Here is a 17,610-nt window from a genome sequence, read left to right as displayed (position 1 = left end):
GCTTGAAACTGTAAAGTACTGAGGGGAGGAGGAGGCTCCAGTATGAAAATGTACAAATGCTGGGTTAACATTAGGCTTGTTTAAACGCGCTGGAGACTGACTGCTCACCACACCTTGTTACGCCTGTAAGGCATCCAGCTGAATGCATACAATCTTCTACTACCCGTACAATGAACTCGATTCCACGTTGTACTCATGATACTGTTTCTCGACAGCTAAACAAGTTCGTGACCGAGTTATTTCTTGATTTCTCAGAAATGGACTGACTCCAGTGCGGTAAAATGGCAGTTTTTTATGTATACATAAAAAGTACACTCTGTCTATTCTAAGCATGTTTTTGCAAGACAGCATGTAATGTGTACACAAAGCATTAACTAAGGACTTTGTCCTAAAAGGTCCGTCACTTAAAGTATACAAAAATGTGTGTGTGTGTGTGTATACTTGCATGCATTTAAAAAAAATAGAAATCCAGGGTCGCTAACGTGGATGAGCGCATTGATGTGACGTCACCTACTACCTAGTTACCAATTTGTTTATAGCAACAGCGTGACCGTGAGTCCGGCTCCCGTGGCGTTCGCTAGGTGCGGTGTGGGCCAGTCCAGATATGGAGGCCAAACCGTCGGAGCCTCGTAGGACGGACGAGCAGCCGCTGAAAACCAGCGATGTGTACAAGGTGGACGGAAAGCTCCCCCCGCGATTCGACAACCCGCAGTGCTTTCAAGGCTACAGGTGACTCGCTCTACCACTATGACCGGCTCCGCTACAAAGGGAAGAACCGCTCCATTACTCTGATTTGCAAGTCAAATGTCTCCCATGGCCCATGGGACTGTTTTTATGAGGATAACAAATGAAACAGGCCTTTGTTTTTTTATGTGTCATGAAGTTAGTTTCACTGGTCAGCATTTGAAAAAGTCCCGCACATTCCCTTATGTAATTAAAATAGCTTAATGCAAAGTGTAAATGTACATATATCTATGAATGTTATTGCTGAGTATGCCCTGAAATAGGCTAAAAAGATCTCCACATTAGTTAGAAAGCACAAAGCCTTTAAGCACTTTAAAACATGTCCATATTTAACATGGTTTAGATATAAGGTCCTTTTTACCTGTAAAGTAAATTTGTTTCGACATAATTGTTTCAGCAAAACGCACGTCCATCCTCTCTATCAGACAACAAACGAGACTTATGGAAGTAAGAAGCCAACAATCCACGAGATGCCCGTAAGCTCACTTTTCACTAAATCATTCTAGCATTCTACATTTTTACATACTTTCTATACAGTGTGTAATACATATGTGCCAGACTGATTTGCAAATATGTACAACTTCTGAATCAAAAGTGGACTAAATCATATGCTGTTACAATTACAGTACATTGCTTATTACTTGACTGCTGATATTATGATACCTAAAAATTTAAAACCTTTCTCGCTTCTCTTCTTTCCCCCAGACAATCTTTAAAGGCAGAAATCGGAAGTTTTCCGAGCACAGCCTCAAACGTGGGATGTACAGAGATAACGGCTTCAACACTGCTTTAGACAAAACTAAAGTCACAGGACCCAATGCCACAGCCCCGTTTCAGGACAGAACACTTTATCATCAGGTGTACAATTATCTATCTAAGCAGGGAAACAAAGAAGTATAACTGCAAAACAACAATTCTGCATCTTGACCACAACTTTGCATCTACTCTATTAGTGTTCCAACCAAATCCTCCAACTGGTATAGCAATAAAAAGTGCCACATACAAATAACGCTGTTCATTATTATATGTACAAATATCTAGTTAAGCAGGCTAGCAAAGAAACATAACTGCATAATGCTGTTATATGCATCTTGACCACAACTTTTGAATTTCTTGTATTTACACTAACCCCTTCAGATGAAAGGTGATAAAAAGGCAACATACAAGAAACACTTTATTAATTTTTTTCAACAAACGATGACAACAGTAAATAGGAAGAAATTTGTAATTTGTAAAACAACACATCAGCACAATCAATCTTTATAGCAAATACAGCCCGTAGCTAACATGCTATATTTGAACAGGTAAAGAAAACAACCCTAATTCTACTTAACTGTGGTCTTTCTTCAGTGATCTGATTCCAAATTCTATGCATTCTCCAAAGACCTTTAATAAAAGACCTTTGTTAGTTATATGTATAAAATCACAATTATCCTGTCTATCCTTGCAGAAGTTTCTCACAATTTCTGAAAGAGAAAAAAGATGCTGTAATATACTGTATAATAAGAAATTACATTTTAGTACATTGGACATCCATCAGAAATACTTGAATATGTAAGATATATTTTGAGAAAAATGGGACACAATATAAAAGTAATGGGCATACAAGCAGAAAATTGCAGGCACCCAGGAAAAACCCAGCAAAAGAATAGTGTTTATACTTGCAAGAAAGATACTGAAAAGCAATTGCTTCATTTTTTCCATTAAAGATTCAAAGCTGTACAAAGCATTTTACCATCAAAACAAGACAATTTACCGTTAGAGCTGTGACCAACTGAAGTTTTCTTTTGATAAGCTTGTCTTTCGTGATTTTCTGTAAAAGAGATAAAATGATTTTCTTTCACTTTTGTTAACTGCCTGGCCAGTCAGGGTGGCAGTGGTCGAGAGCCTATCTTGGAATCACTGGGTGCAAGGCTGGGGGCGAGGGGTACACCCTGGATTCAACACCTGTCCATTGCAGGGTAGCCACACACACACACATTACAGGTAACCTGGCATCATTAATTAACTTGAAACATGTCTTTAGACTGTGGAAGGAAACCCACACAGACACAGGTAGAAAAATTAAACATGCAGACTGAGCTGGATTCAAACCTACAGCCGAAGAGCTGTGGCACTGTGAGACGGCAGCACTGCTCACTGCGCTGCTTTCTTCACTCTGCAACCCTAATGACTGTAGCAGTTATGGGCCATCCATAGTCATGCAGGGTCTTGATCCAGCAATGTTTCAATGATGTTTTCATCACACCTTTAACATCAAGTAACATCACTGGTATGTGCCTGAAAAATTACTTCAATAAAATAAGCAACAAGCCTTAAGTCCAAACAGTACCACAGCACTGCCCTGTGATGGCCTGCTGTCCCCATCCACGTTGTACCATGTTTTAAATCCTATGCTTTTCGAAATCTCAAGGCTCTAGACTACTGCAACCCTGGAGCGAATATGCAGCCACAGAAAATGGATGAATGGATAGCTATGACATCACAACTCGACTCATTCAAGAAAAAACTTGAACCTTTGTTGTAGGTGTTTTTGCATAAAATGTCTTCACATTAACTGACATGTTTGAGCAATTTTTTCGCTTTTCACTTTTGGTGTTTTGATGGAGGGCAGGAATCATTTCACTTGTCTGCAGAAAAACAACAAAACAAATATTAGATAACAGATATGTTCCAATATCTGACTGCAGTAATGTTTTAAACAAGCAAAGAATATTTATATTATTTACTGTAATTTACATTTCAAACCACAGTATTAGGGACTAGTGGTTGTAGACAGTGGTTGGTTCCACAGTATTACGTTAGTTCAGCCAACATGTAGTATAATTTATAAAATGCAAGTTTGACTACTTTTGTCACAACATCTGTTTTAGTTTTAATGCTAGCTCTGCAGGCCTCCTACCTTCTGATGCTCTGTAAACATATGCTTCCTGGATTTCATATATTTCTGATATCTTTGTGGCGTTTCCAGTATAATGTAGGGTCTGATTTTAACTCCAGGATCAATGCTGGTAGACAGAAATCTGTGCAATCATAACATAAACAAAATATTGAGAAGACATAATATACAATGATTCTCAGCACCAAAAAAAAAAAAGAAATCCTGATCCTTGCTTACAATGTACGTGGCCTCTTCCTCTCCTGTGAACTCTGACTAGAACCTCCTCTTCCATCTGAGTCATAGTCTGTCTCATCTACATATTCTGCATCTTCAACTGTAAACAGGTCTTCCTCCTCAACTTTGATTTCCTGCCCTTTTCCTTTGTGATCCCTGGTACTTCCTGCTAAATGTTGATCCATGTTTCTGATTTGGATGTGGTTGTTCTTGTAGGCAGACACTTCCACATTCACACTCTTATCCTTCTGAATGTGCACCCTGTTCTCTGCCAGAGAAAAATCTTGCAATAGGCCCTGACTGCCCTTTCTCATTTTTGGGGATGGGGGATGAGTGGGGCATGGCAGTCTGCCACCAGTGTGGGGTTCTGCAGATCGCTGGTCAGTGTTTACTACATTACTATGGCAGACATTCACTTCAGCTGTAGGAAATTTGGTGCAACTGACATGCTCTGCAGGGACATGACTCCCAGCCAAGTGGCAGTGAATAATGCTGGGCTGCTCAGAGATGTATACCTGGCCAACCTCTCCAACCCTGGTGGAGGCAGCAGAATTTTCATTTAACATAACTGGACCCTGTGACTGGGACAACACTTCTTCTGCTGTAGGTACTACGTTAGTGTTGTGGTTACCTAGATTAATGTGGTCAACTAATTTCCGCTTTTTTATCTTCTTCCCAGTGACCAAAGGAGTCAGTTTTTCTGAACACATGGTACTTTTTCGTTCCTTCACTTCTGCCCCTTTCAACTGAGGACTTGATAGCGAAGCATTCGATATGGGTACTGGCACAGCTGAAGGTGTTCCTTGGAGAACCGCCGCTTTCACAGAGCCCAAGATGGGGACTTCTGTTGTCGCTTGGACCTCTGTCTGCTGACATTTCATCTTTGTTTCCCTAGCTCTTACTGAACCAGAAGCAGTAATCTTGTAACGCTTGTCCACTTTCCCAGCCTCAACTTCAGACACTTTGACTTTCTTTGCCAAGAACTTTCTATTCATTTGCTTGTTGCTGCCATAAGTGTGGGGAGAACTGATTTCTTCCCCTTTTGGAATTACACACTGATTAGCGCCATGTGACAACTTTGCTACACCAGTTTGTGCTCGTTGTTTAACAGACAACTTAATCTGACTCGAAGGTTTTGCCATTTCGACACTCGTGAGCTGTTTTGCAGTGCTGTTATTCAATGTGCTGTTCAAATTTTTATTGTTTATCAGGCTGTTCTTCCTTGAAACATCACTTTTTGATATGTAGTTCTTGATAGCTACTTGAATGGGCCTTGTTTTTGGTTCTACGAGAGTTGTCTTCTCTGATATGGGCACAATCAATTGTACTGCTCCAAAACTAACACTCTTTGATTTATCCTTATCACTTGTATTTGTTTGCACCATTTTCCTAGTTTCTACTAAGTTTTTCACTGGCAAGTCAAGCACGTCATCACTATCCAAGGAGCTGTTCTTGTCACTGCTTGCTTTCTTTAGTGTTCTCTTTGAACATCTAGTTGCTTTAAATTCTTTACTTTTTAAAATGGGTTTGATTAAAATTTCAGGTTCTTCATTAGATTTACATCTTTGGGCATTCTCTCTGTTTTGGCAAGATTTGCTGTCTTTTATGGTTTTGACAGGTTCTATATTTTCAGTTAGGGTCACATGTAGATCAGTACAAGTTTCTGCTGACATGTCTGAGGTGCTGGACAGCGAGTTACTGTTTTGCTCACAAAATGCCAAACTCTCAAGCTGAGATCCTTTGAATATCTTGAGATCTTCCTTGAGTTTCCTTTTCCATGACAAGGAAAGTCGTACCTTCTTATTTTGTGACACCTTTTTTTTCTTCTCTTGCAGTAATTCAGTATTGTCCCCATCTTTATTAGTTAAAGTTTTTGCATTTGTTTTTTCAGGAGACAGCTTTTGCACCTGTTCTTTCAACTCCAGGAATTCTGTAGTCTCCTGTGCAGTGTTCTCATTATCCACCAAACTTTTGCCACTGTGACTGTCACAGTCTTCTGTGGGATGCTCACTGAACACAGGAGATGTAGGTATAGAGATGGCTGTGAATGACACTGTGTTTGTAACGTTTGAAATGTCGAGGATAGCCTCAGTACACATTAGTTTTGCAGTTGTACTCACTTTTAGTGAAGATGAACTCTGTGCTGGGAATTCACTATGAGTTAAGGAATGACTATTGCCTTTGAAATCACAGCTACTTAATCCTGTTCCTGAACTTTTACATATGACAGCTTGTGAATTGTCTGTTATCAAGCCCCCTATTATCTTATTTGTAGTTTCAGAAATTGGATGGTGATCTGATACATATTTCTGAGTTATATTGACTCTTGTGTGCTTACTTTTAGGGGGATTGGGAGCTTTTGCTGACTTTTTGTTTTTTTGTTTATCAGTCTTGCATTGATGCATAGTTTTCTCAATGCTGTCACTGCGGGAGTTAGACTGTTTCTGGGACTGTTGAGATTTATATTTTTTAAACTTCTCATTTTGTTTCTCAAGCAGGTACCTTTGAATTTCTTCTTCAATTCCATCATCACTGCTGGAGTCTGAAAAATCATTTGTTTGGTGCTTGGCAGTCAGATTTTTTGGATCTTTCGTAGTTTCGAAGGAAGAATGATGTTTAAGCACTGTGGCTGTACCTATATCACTGACAAACAGCAGAGGGATATCAGCGTCTTTCTTACCCAACAGTGACTGGGTAGGTTTTCCTGTACAAGGTTTATTAATTGCAGTATGTATTTTATTGTTGTTTGAATTTTTATTGGGATTTGATTTTTGGTGATCTCTGCTCAGCTGGTTGGTCACCCGTCTTTGAACCGGCTTCTCCTTTTTGTTACCCTTCTTCTTTAAGAATTCCTGAATGGCCTCTTCAATTTCTCTATCCACTGAGTCATCACTTTCTGAACCTTGACTCTGCAATTCTCTTTTCATACAATCTGAATGCTGGTCTTTTGCTCTGATGCATTCTGTCTCAGGCCTAGATCTTTCCCTGTGTGCAAAGAGGCCTGCTCTTCCAAGTGCTTCACAATCACTATTCATGTCTACAGAGGACTGGGAACTTTTCAGGCTCTCAATAATCATCTGGACCTTCCCAGACACTGATGAGCCAGAGTTGTGTATGTCACACTCTGAGTCAGTGAAGCATGTGGGTTGAGTGTCAAAAGACCTCCATTCCGTATGCTTTGCAACCACAGGTCGAACATTCTTCAGGAACATCCTGAATTGTACAGGTCGGATATGCCTGAACGTTGGCTCTGCTCAAATTAACATCCTAGGTGAAATAGAAAAAAATAATATTTGATAGATGCCAACTAGTGTGTCAACTACAGTGACAAGCACAATCCGTATGAAGCCTACGCACATACAAGAATAAAGTACAACTATAAGAAATAATTAAAACTCAGCCCAAAAACATTGCACAGTGCCTACAGCAACATACGCCGTTATCATGTAAAAGTCATGTAATGTCGCAACAAATAAGAACTGTTATTATTTTGTCCATTTATAAAATGGGTGCTGAATGCACCATTCCTTCATTAATCAACAACATTTCGTAAAAGTTAAAAATATCTATTTGGGAAAATTGACCTTGATGACAATTTAACTGTTTCAAATGCAACAGTTATAATCAAGATGTAATAATAAGCAGTTGACAATAAAACCAGGAAACAAAATAATAATATGAAGAAAGCATTTTAACATATAGCATATGCTTTATGTTCAGACCACCTATGTGATTAATTAATTAGAATAAAAAACACACTGCGTTATGACACCTGGAGATTATGGCAGATATAAGATCATAAGAGTGTTACAACATAAATGTGTCCAGATTGAGCATGACCTACATCACGCTCAACCTGGATGCATTTATGTTGAAAATACACATTTCTCTTTAGTTACAACTAAGTGAGGTGGAAAACTACCAGAATGTGTTTACTTTTTGTGACTCAAATATTACGAAAAAAACATTGGTCATCAACAATTTTGTTACATGGATTGTAATTGGCGTTCTAAGTACACTTTTTCATCTGAATTAAAAAATTAAATCAGATTTTTTTCTACCAGGCTTCGTTTTCTTGTAACACCATCTTTATTGTTCTGTTAAATTTGTGACATTATGGTATATCTGTCGAGATTTTAAGGTCATTGGACTTCTGCTCGGCTTGTAGCTTGAATACACAAAGTATTGTTTTTTTGTGTAAGTGGGACAGCAGGAACAACAACAAAAAAAAGTTACATTTAGAAAGAAGGGCCGAAACGTACCTCACTTGTTACAGGAAAAAGAATGTGGTAAAGGGTGCAGCTGTTGGGCCTGAAAAGGTTTACCCTCCTCCTTTGCACATCAAACTTAGACTTACAAAAAACTTAAAGCAGTGGATAAAACAGGAACTGGAATCATGTACTAGAGGAATAAACTCCCCAGGATTAGTGATGCTAAGCTTAAGGAAGGTATTTTTATAGGGCCTCAGAAAGGAGAATTGATATTAAAAGATAATAAATTTGAAGAAAAGTTAGTGAAATTGAGAAAGCTGCATGGCAATCATTCAAAAAAGCAGCCGCAAAACCTTTTCATAAAGCAGGAAACTTGTGAAATAGTGAGTGATCTCCTGAAGGACTACGGGATGTCATAAAGTTAATTTTTTGGGATTTGAAGGATTGTGCCAGATATTTCCAACATGGAAAAGTGGCTGGCATCAAGGCAAGTGGAGACCCAGTATGCGGGGTGACTCCTGCTGGACCCTTAGGAGAGACGTTCCTGAGGCGAAATTCATCATAAAACGAAACACTGCTTCTTTTCAGGTAACACTTTCGTGCTTTTAAATGAACTTCTTTTAAATCTAGGACATTGCGATAATTACCAAAATAAATTGCAGTCAGTGTCATTTGTAAAACCTTGCCTTATATTAAAGAATTCTGCAGCTCATTCGAATTCTGAGTAAAAATATTGCAATTCACAAGTTTGTTTGTTTGCGTGACACGAAAAAAAAAAAAAAAAAAACACTTGTTTTTGTTCCTCAGTGTAATGGGGTTTAAGAAACGATTGTTGAGCAGCGCCGAGGAGCTGAAAATGTAACATGACCTCAGTCACAGACACACACACGGCTCAGACTCAGTCGACGAAGAAGATGATGAGAGGTTACAAATTTACACGGAAATGTACACAAAAGCTACCTTGGTAAATTCGTCCTGTTATCGGTAACACCACATAGTCTGTCAGTTTTACAGTATTTTATTTTATTTTTTAAAAACTAGAGACATCTGTACTACACCCACAGCCTAGCACAGGTCAGGACACCCGCTATGTCTGTGCGCGCGCGCGAACCCCGCGCTTCGGTAAAAATGAAAGACAGCAGAAATTTTTGCTTCTCAAAACCACACAAGTGACGTGGACTCGAAGTTTGCGTTTTACGGCGAAAATGCAAACAATACCTGATCAAACCTGCTGAGGTGCAGCTCCAGCGGGACCCATTTTAGGGAGAAGGCTTCAGTCCGCGCGCTCGTAGGCAACGCGTGAACGCGCGCGCGCGCACACTACACAGGTTCTGCATCCGGCCCGCTACGTTCCGTATCCACCTCAGTTCAAATATGCGGAGCAGCACAATTATATCGCAAAAACAAAGTGTCACAGTTTCCCTGAGAGTCAGATGAAAACAGAAGTTTGAGCTCATTAATTTCTATTCAGTAGACTGAAATACCGCTGTAATGATGGCAAAGTGAATTTGGCGCATCGGTTCCCGCCTGTTTGAACTAAAAATTCCTCGTTCATTCTTGTAGTTATTAATTTCTCTACATTTTATAACTTATTTTTACTCACACAGAATAATTCTCTGTAGCCTAGAGGGCTAATTGCTTCTAGATATTTCTTTCTGACGAGTCATATCTTCTCTATCCATGCATGCATAAGATTCCAAAGCTTGTGCATGTTGTGTTCCATATTAAACACTCATGTGAATGAAGAACGTCCGCATAAATAATGTTCACTTTTTTGATACACTGAGAAATACTACAAGCAGTTTTACAAAGGACAGGCCTCTAACTGAAAACGTGTCGTCCTTTGTCAAAGGAAGGGGTGACTGGAGTACCACTGGAAAGCAGCAGACACCTTTTTGAGATATTTCTACTTGGTCTTGTCACATTGGATTGAGGTGAGACAGGCTTTGCCCATCTTATGAGGGTACTTTTTTCCTGAAAACCTGTTTCTAAGGTGAATGCTCCGAAGTCAGACAAAATTATCATGTTTCAATAGTATAAATTTTTATGCATTCCAGAGCCCCGAAATGCACGCAAATTTATATTGAAATGTCACCAAATCCCAATCAAATGGAGACAGTTATTTCAGCCGTCAACATTAGTTATAACAGCGCAACATAACAAGGTAGTTTCATCTGTTAACTGTATGATAGTATATGGCCATCCACCTGCAGTCATTCAGCTCTTTTACATTTATGTATTTAGCAGACGCTTTTCTCCAAAGCAACTTTACCATTTTCATCATCTGCGCGCGACTTTGGGTTGCGAACACGAGGAGAATATGCAAACTCTGCACGCACTGAGCCAAATTTAAACCTCTTCTCAAATGCACAGTTCATGCACTGTGGGACACCAGCTTTACTCACTCTGCTACCAAGCCCCTATTTTGTTTCTTATGCTTTTTTTACAGTTTGAATTTTCCCCATTTATACAGTTGAAGACTTTACACAAACATTTTAAGTACCTTGCTGAAGGGTACTACAGAAAAGTCTTTAGCCACTGCCTTCTCTGCTTGTTCACACTGAAACTTGACTTACAATGGCAAAGCTGAACTGGACAAGTCAAAACAAAGGATCTCTTGATGTGGTTGTTGGTACTTTGTAATGTTTTAGATTTGACCTCAGGCAACACAGAGGTGACACTGGGGCCTCGCATCTTCTGGGCTTTGGGTTGGATTCCGGCACAGTCTGTGTGGAGTTTGTATCTTCTCCCAGAGTTCACTTGAGTTTCCTGGAGGTGTACTTGTTTTCTCCCACAGTCCAAAGACATTTGCTGTATGTCAGTTGTATGTACTGTTTTTATTCATTTATTTTTTAGTCTGAATGGTATTTTGGAGTTGTGGTGTATACCTGTATTTCTCTTCATACATGGTGGATCTAGTGATGAAATAATGTGATCAGAATTAAACGGATAGCTATGTACGCTTTCTCAGAATGGCAGTTGATCACTTCTGAGAAACATAGAAATTTGCTTTCCTTTATGTGTACTTGCAGTTGTTTTCAGTATTACTCTGTCTTGTTACCTTTCTCTGTCTCTGTCTGTCGCTGTGATCCAGTGTTGTTGATATTGCGAGAGTTTTCCCTGCCTAACTCTACATGCTTACAAGATAGGCTCCCAGCCACTGTGACCCTATTTTGAAGAAGTGTTTAATACAAAGTGTGGATGGGAGTCATTATTCAACAAGTAGACACTTTATTGAAACTTTGCCCTCTAACATGGGTGTGTATTGATGTATATCATTACCTGAGAGCAGTATTACATATGCATAACCACAAGATGGTGGTGTACTCCAGGACAAAAAGCACTTGCATAAGATTCCTAACAATGCAAAACAGAACTACAATACACACTGTATATTTTTTTATTTTTTTTAAAAAAAACTGGCTTTAAAAATGCCAAACAGGTTTTTCTTTTTTTTTTTTTGTAATATATGCATATGCTGAACTGTCCTGTCAAAGTGACAAGCCACAACAAAGCAAAAAAAAAAAAAACTGCATCAACAATTTGCTGCTTTGAAAATTGATTTGTCTGTAAATCATAACAACAGCATTCATAATTAATGTGTTCATGGGAGTTCAAGAACCTTTCTAAATTTCATTTGGTCTGCAGAACTTACAGTACATGCACTGCTTTAGGCAAAATATAATGCAGAAATAGTGCCATTATCGAGACAACTTATTTATTTTTATATGCAGTAAATAAATAATTTTTGCATAATGTAACCCTGTCGCTGTATTCATAAATCTTATAAAACTACAGAAATTTCTTGTATAAATATTTAATGGATTATTAATGAATGCCTCCCATAAGCAAAGCAGTTAAAAATCATTTGATGTTTAAAGCCTGCTTCAACTCAGTTAATCACTAAAAAAAATGGTAACGATAGCTTGAAGTTCAGCACTTTCTGAGAAGGCTTATGACTGCATGCACAGATGTGCTTCGGGGAAATGCATACTAGGTTTCTGACTTCAAACACATTCTACGTAAGTCTGCTGCATACTGGGGCTTCTGACTTCAAATACTCACACGAGAACTCCTGCAAATGAAGAGTTCTGGCATTAGTCTCGTACTAACACTGCTGGAAAGGACTTCCTGCTTCAAACACACTTGCCAAAACTGCTACAGATATTAGGACCTGAGAGAACTGCTCTGTAGCATCAGCTATTTTTGTTATATCATCAATAGCTTCTTTTTGGCTGTTCACTGTTGTTCAAAATATTCTTTTTTTTTCACTCCTGGACCTCTGGCTGTCTCCATGACATTACACGAAAATGCAGTCCTCTTGAGAATATCTATTTCATGAGATGTGCTGCATACATTTACATTACATTTGTTAATTTGGCAGATGCTTTTCTTTGAAACAACGTACAACTCAGTCAACAAGAGTGCATTTAACCAACAGTTTTGGAGATACAAATGCTGACATGTGATTCACAAAGTATAGTAAATTAGTTCAATGGCACCATTTTTGCCCACATGCACGACACAAATTGCTGTATATAGAATTGATAGGGAGCAATTTTTTTTTTTTTAAAGAGATGAAAAGTAAAGATTTACCAGCAAATAAGAGATCAAGAGAGAAGTTGTGAGCTGTGTTTTGAGAGTCTTTTTGAATACTGAGAGGGATTCAGCAGTTTTGAGAGACAAAGAGAGCTCATTCCACAACATTGGAGCCAGAACAGAAAACCTTTAATGTTCTTATTTTTTTTATACAATCAAAAAGACCATGGGCCTCTGAACTACCATCCTGCCATTTTTTTTTTTTTTCAAATTTCATTACATCAGAAGCCTTAAAGGTAAAACACCGGGGAGTTCAGCAGGTTTGTTTCCTGAAACAGTACCTATTCAGACAAATGCTCCTCTAAACTTTCTCTGTTATGGTAGGTCCCTTATTTCTCACTGATGTGAGATTTGTGCACGCTATACTTCACAGAAAAAGCAAGGAGATAAACATACCTAGAAATGTAAGTACACATTAGATTGCTTTTGGATCTCTTCAACATGCACTCAATAAAGTGTACTGTCTTAGCAGTTTTCATAAACTCAGAAATGTTTGACAAGCAATTTCAATCTTCTTTCACATGTTTATAGCATTTAGCTTTCCTGATCTATTTGGTGAATTCCACTGGGATCCTTTTCTCCATTTTCTCATGCATAGACTTAAAAAACCCAATGAGTGGGCTATTTTCCCTTATCCTGGAAAATACTTATTTCTTTTATCTTTAATTTTTAATTTTCTTTAATAATTTTTTAAGTCTTCTATTTAATTACGTACATATTTTCAAATCTAGTGACCTGAAGAAATCTGTTCACCAATATGCTAAGACTTTTATGTATGTGGTTAGTATACTACATTATCAGCTTTAAGTTGTTTTTGCATGTCAATGTCAGCTATATTTAATCACACCCAATTTGGCCTGTTATGCAGATCACAGCTGGGTTTGCAGTAAAGGTTAATGCCTGGCAGCGTAGGGTGGTTAAATATTTTATTTCTGCTGTGCAAATTTACCATATTGACAGAAAAAATGCCCTATGGTAGGTGAAGCATTACGACTGCCCTTGACTTCTATCATGGTATTAGTGCATTTATTGAAACACTAATGTGGAGATCCAGTCTGATGTCTAAAACGATAAATAAATTAATCAAAAAAATAAACCACCAGCTTTGACTTCATTTTGCAGCGACTGAGTGCTGGGTCTTCTTAGCGCTTAGAGTGTGAAATCAAATCCAGCTCGAGGTTCAGGTGAACTGGTGGCTCTAAATTGCTTTTAAAATGTGAATATGTCAGTGAATGTGTGACTGTTATGGCCTGGCACCTAGTCAAGCATATACCCTGCCTTATGTCCTATGCCTCCATGATTGGTGCTAGACCACCATGATCGTACATAAATAGAAGTGGTGATGTAAAATTAATTAATAAAGGTAATCAGTTTAATATAGATACTTTCACAACTAAGCTCTCTGACTTTTCTAGATTCATGGCTTAGGCAGCAATTTTACCTGTGATTCTACACCTTTGCTGGTCAGGTAGTGATAACTTTTGAAAAGCTCCTACATGCACTATTGCAGCTAAAAATTCTTTTCAAACATTAGTGCCAAACATACCCTGTATTATTCATGAAATTACTATACTAGTATAATTTGATGGGTTCCACTAATGTTGAAGAAGACAGGAAGGGGTAGCAGGTATTACGTGAAGAGTTTAACCAGTATCAGCAGTAGACAAAAGGAGCAACGAGTCTTTACAGAAGTGTAAACTCTCTTCTAAGCATTATGCGACAAGATCTTACACAACATCATATGGTTATAAAAAAAAAAACCTTTAGTTAATTTATGGGACTGGTTCATATCAAGGACTGAGAAGTGGCTAAGCATAAATTCTTTTGCATATCTAAGAAGGACTACATGGCACTTTATCATAGCCTTTGAGGAAAAAACTGGATAAGGTCACAATCCCTGGATAAGAAATAAAGCCTTGCCCAGGGTTCCCAAAAGGCCTCCAAAACACATGTAAATATTGATCAGCTAGTTCAGAAAGCCATGTCTGTCTGATACTTGACCTGTAAATACACAGGACCAGTCTGCTGATTCTGAGAAGGTGGGGTCCTTCCCTGTTTGAAATCTGTGAAGACATTGAACGCAGAAGATGCATATACATACATTCCTAACATTAGATTTCTCAACACTTGAGCAAAGAACACGGAAACCAGAACTTGAGCAGTTTTTAAAGATATAAACTTAGAAGCTGACTAATGAGCGTAGTATCAAGGTTAGTATCTTGTCTGTTTGATTTAGCTTGACATTTGCAGTGGATTGATTATGCACCCTTCAAGACACTATTAGACTCCTCTTTCCTATGGACCCAATTATGGCTACAACTAGCAAACAGCCCAAGGCAATTAGAATAAAATGGTATATGCTTTCATTTTCATATACAAGTGTACACTCTGCATTCAGGAAGGTGAGAAACTGCACAAAACCTCAGTAAATTGTATTGGTCTAAACAAATATATTCATTTCAAACTGAAATGTTAACAGAGCAATAGTGATTTAATATTTCTCAGGTACCTTCTACCAAGCCATCGTCATACACTGCTTGTTTCAACAAATACTCTTTAACATGATGATATTGCTTTTATAGCTCAGTTCTTCATTCTGAGACATCATCAGACCCACTTTGCTTCAGTTATAATCAATATGTATGCCATAATATAAACAGTCTGCCTTTTATTAAAGCTGTTTTTGCCCTCAGGATTTTGAGAATGTACTTTTTTAATCTTTCTAGATAAAGCATATGTGTTAATTTCCATCCTGCCTCTTTTAGAACTGTTTTTCCTTTCAAAATGTTATGAATTATGCAAGATAATTATGGTACTATACACAAGATTGAAAATTCTGTTTGGGCTTTTAACATTGCTTGATTTTGACCTTGATTATCCCTTTGTTCTAATTAGAGCTGATTACACTCTCAAATTAGATGCCCAGCTGCGTGAATAGAATTGAGATGGTCAGTGCAAGATTTCTGATCTGCAGTATTACAGTGTAAAATATAGATTGTAGAGAGGTTGCATATGTGTAACTAACATTTGGCTGAGCAACTTTTATTTACTTTTTTAGCTGATTCTTTTCTCCAAAGCAACACACAGTGTTAATGTATCTACAGTTATTTGCCCAGTTGTACAGGCAAGTGTTTTACTGGAACCATTCAGGGTACCTTGTACTGGTACTACAGCATTAGGTCAGATTTGAAACTTCTCAGCTCTAAAGCAAGTGGCTCTATTGACTATGCTGTCTAAGGTACTTATTAAAAGCAAAGCTTTTCTGCTGCATTAAAATATTTCTATGAAATTTTGAGAAATGATGTAATCTATAATGAAATCAGTGCAGATTACGGCAAATAAATAAAATGCAACTAGTAACGGACACAGCTTTTTTAGAATAAGAATGCACTCATCCCCCTTATCCAATCTCACAATATCTGGTTTTTCACATACCCTGTCTGCAATTATTATTACCACTTATCATTTATCAGTCTGGATTTTCATCTGTCCAGTTTGTGGCATTCAGTGTGGCACAATAAACTGTGCCACAACTGTGCTGTGTTGCAGGCCTGGGGCTTGAGGCCTGACTGGGGTGCCCTGCAATAGACTGGTGTCCTGCCCTGGGTGTGCCCCCTCGGCCCTGCACTCTGCATTGCTGGGTGGGTTCCAGCCTGCCGCGACCCCGCTCGGGATAAGCGGTTGTTGATATTGGTTGGTTAGTATACAGGACTTTTAATTTACACTGTAACACTGAAGACAATAAAACACTAGAGACAGTGGAGTGAGCTGTAGGAGCACAATAAATAAACGGGCAGAGTGTGTGCTAAGAATTTAACAGTTCAAGTAGATTTTTGGGGGATAATGCCCAACTTTGGCGTGGAGGATTGAGATTTTGCGCAGCGTGTTCTTTTGCTTCACAGTAACTTGCTTTTTGTACAAAGTGGCATGTGCCTTGTGGAGTCTTTTCTTTTGTATATGTTGTGTGCACATGGTCTAGGAGTTTCTGCTGTTGAGGATTCTCACAGCCTGAAGGAAGAAGCTGTTGCACAGTGTGGAGGAGGCGGTATGGATACTTTGGTATCTTTTGCTGGAGGGCGGGGCGTTACGAAAAGACTGTGGGAGGGGTGGGGTCAGTTGTGATGCTGAGGTCCTTACGGGTGTACCGTATATGGTAGATGTCCTGTATGGAAGGGAAAGGGGTACCGATGATCCTTCCTGCAATGCTCACTATCCATTGTAGGGACTTGCGATCAGATTTAGGGTGATTTTGGTTTTCCCCATAAGAAATAAATAAGTAATTTTTTTCTTTTTGATATTTGGTTGCTTTCATGGAACTAATTAGCACTGGTTATTTGGGCACAGAGGGGGTGCGGTGGTGCAGTGGGTTGGACCACAGTCCTGCTCTCCGGTGGGTCTGGGGTTCGAGTCCCACTTGGGGTGCCTTGCGACGGACTAGCGTCCCGTCCTGGGTGTGTCCCCTCCCGCTCTGGCCTTACGCCCTGTGTTGCCAGGTAGGCTCTGGTTCCCCACAATCCCATGTGGGACAAGCGGTTCTGAAAATGTGTGTGTGTATTTGGGCACAAGCGTACAGTGTGCATGATGCTTCAGAGAGAAATGTGGTGGCAGTGTTTAATGTTTCATGGTAAACAAGAAAAACTGGTGAGGTCATCTTTTCTAACCTACAAGTAGAATGTTTTTTCTCTCCTAAGTCTGACTATTATCACACACACACTTTCCAAACCGCTTGTCCCATACAGGGTTCTCAAAATGTTACTACCTATAGCAGACCAGCATTAGTAAAAGTTATTTTTTCCGGGTTTATGTAAAATGAAGTTAGTACAGTACAACCACACGCACACACATTTTCAGAACCGCTTATCCCATACGGGGTCGTGGGGAACCGGAGCCTACCCGGCAACACAGGGCGTAAGGCCAGAGGGGTAGGGGACACACCCAAGA

At 39.0% G+C, this 17,610-nt stretch overlaps 2 protein-coding genes across 3 annotated transcripts; one reads left to right on the top strand and one right to left on the bottom strand.

Annotated features, from left to right (window-relative positions):
- The first annotated feature begins 85 nt into the window (after positions 1-85).
- On the top strand, positions 86-1,657 carry pierce1 (piercer of microtubule wall 1). Its single transcript, XM_018758950.2, has 5 exons — positions 86-125; positions 216-276; positions 582-729; positions 1,142-1,220; positions 1,450-1,657. Exons 3-5 carry the CDS (start codon positions 605-607, stop codon positions 1,642-1,644), a joined length of 399 nt encoding a protein of 132 aa, XP_018614466.1. The 5' UTR covers positions 86-125; positions 216-276; positions 582-604; the 3' UTR covers positions 1,645-1,657.
- Positions 1,658-2,130: 473 nt separating this feature from the next.
- LOC108938398 (protein phosphatase 1 regulatory subunit 26-like) lies at positions 2,131-9,372 on the bottom strand. 2 transcript variants are annotated; one of them, XM_018758946.2, is made up of 6 exons: positions 9,289-9,372; positions 3,863-7,126; positions 3,647-3,767; positions 3,261-3,374; positions 2,501-2,557; positions 2,131-2,210 (listed from the first exon to the last, which is right to left on the bottom strand). In XM_018758946.2, the coding sequence occupies exons 2-6, from the start codon at positions 7,069-7,071 to the stop codon at positions 2,202-2,204; spliced, it is 3,510 nt and encodes a 1,169-aa protein (XP_018614462.2). In that variant the 5' UTR covers positions 7,072-7,126; positions 9,289-9,372; the 3' UTR covers positions 2,131-2,201. The 2 variants fall into 2 exon arrangements, with proteins under 2 accessions (XP_018614462.2, XP_018614465.1); XM_018758949.2 differs by having other exon boundaries at positions 3,307-3,374.
- Positions 9,373-17,610: the final 8,238 nt, after the last annotated feature.

This window comes from Scleropages formosus, chromosome 17, assembly GCF_900964775.1.
Source record: "Scleropages formosus chromosome 17, fSclFor1.1, whole genome shotgun sequence".
Lineage (NCBI taxonomy): Eukaryota > Metazoa > Chordata > Actinopteri > Osteoglossiformes > Osteoglossidae > Scleropages > Scleropages formosus.
The sequence above is the reverse complement of the archived record's forward strand: the minus strand, read 5'-3'. Positions and strand labels throughout refer to the sequence as shown.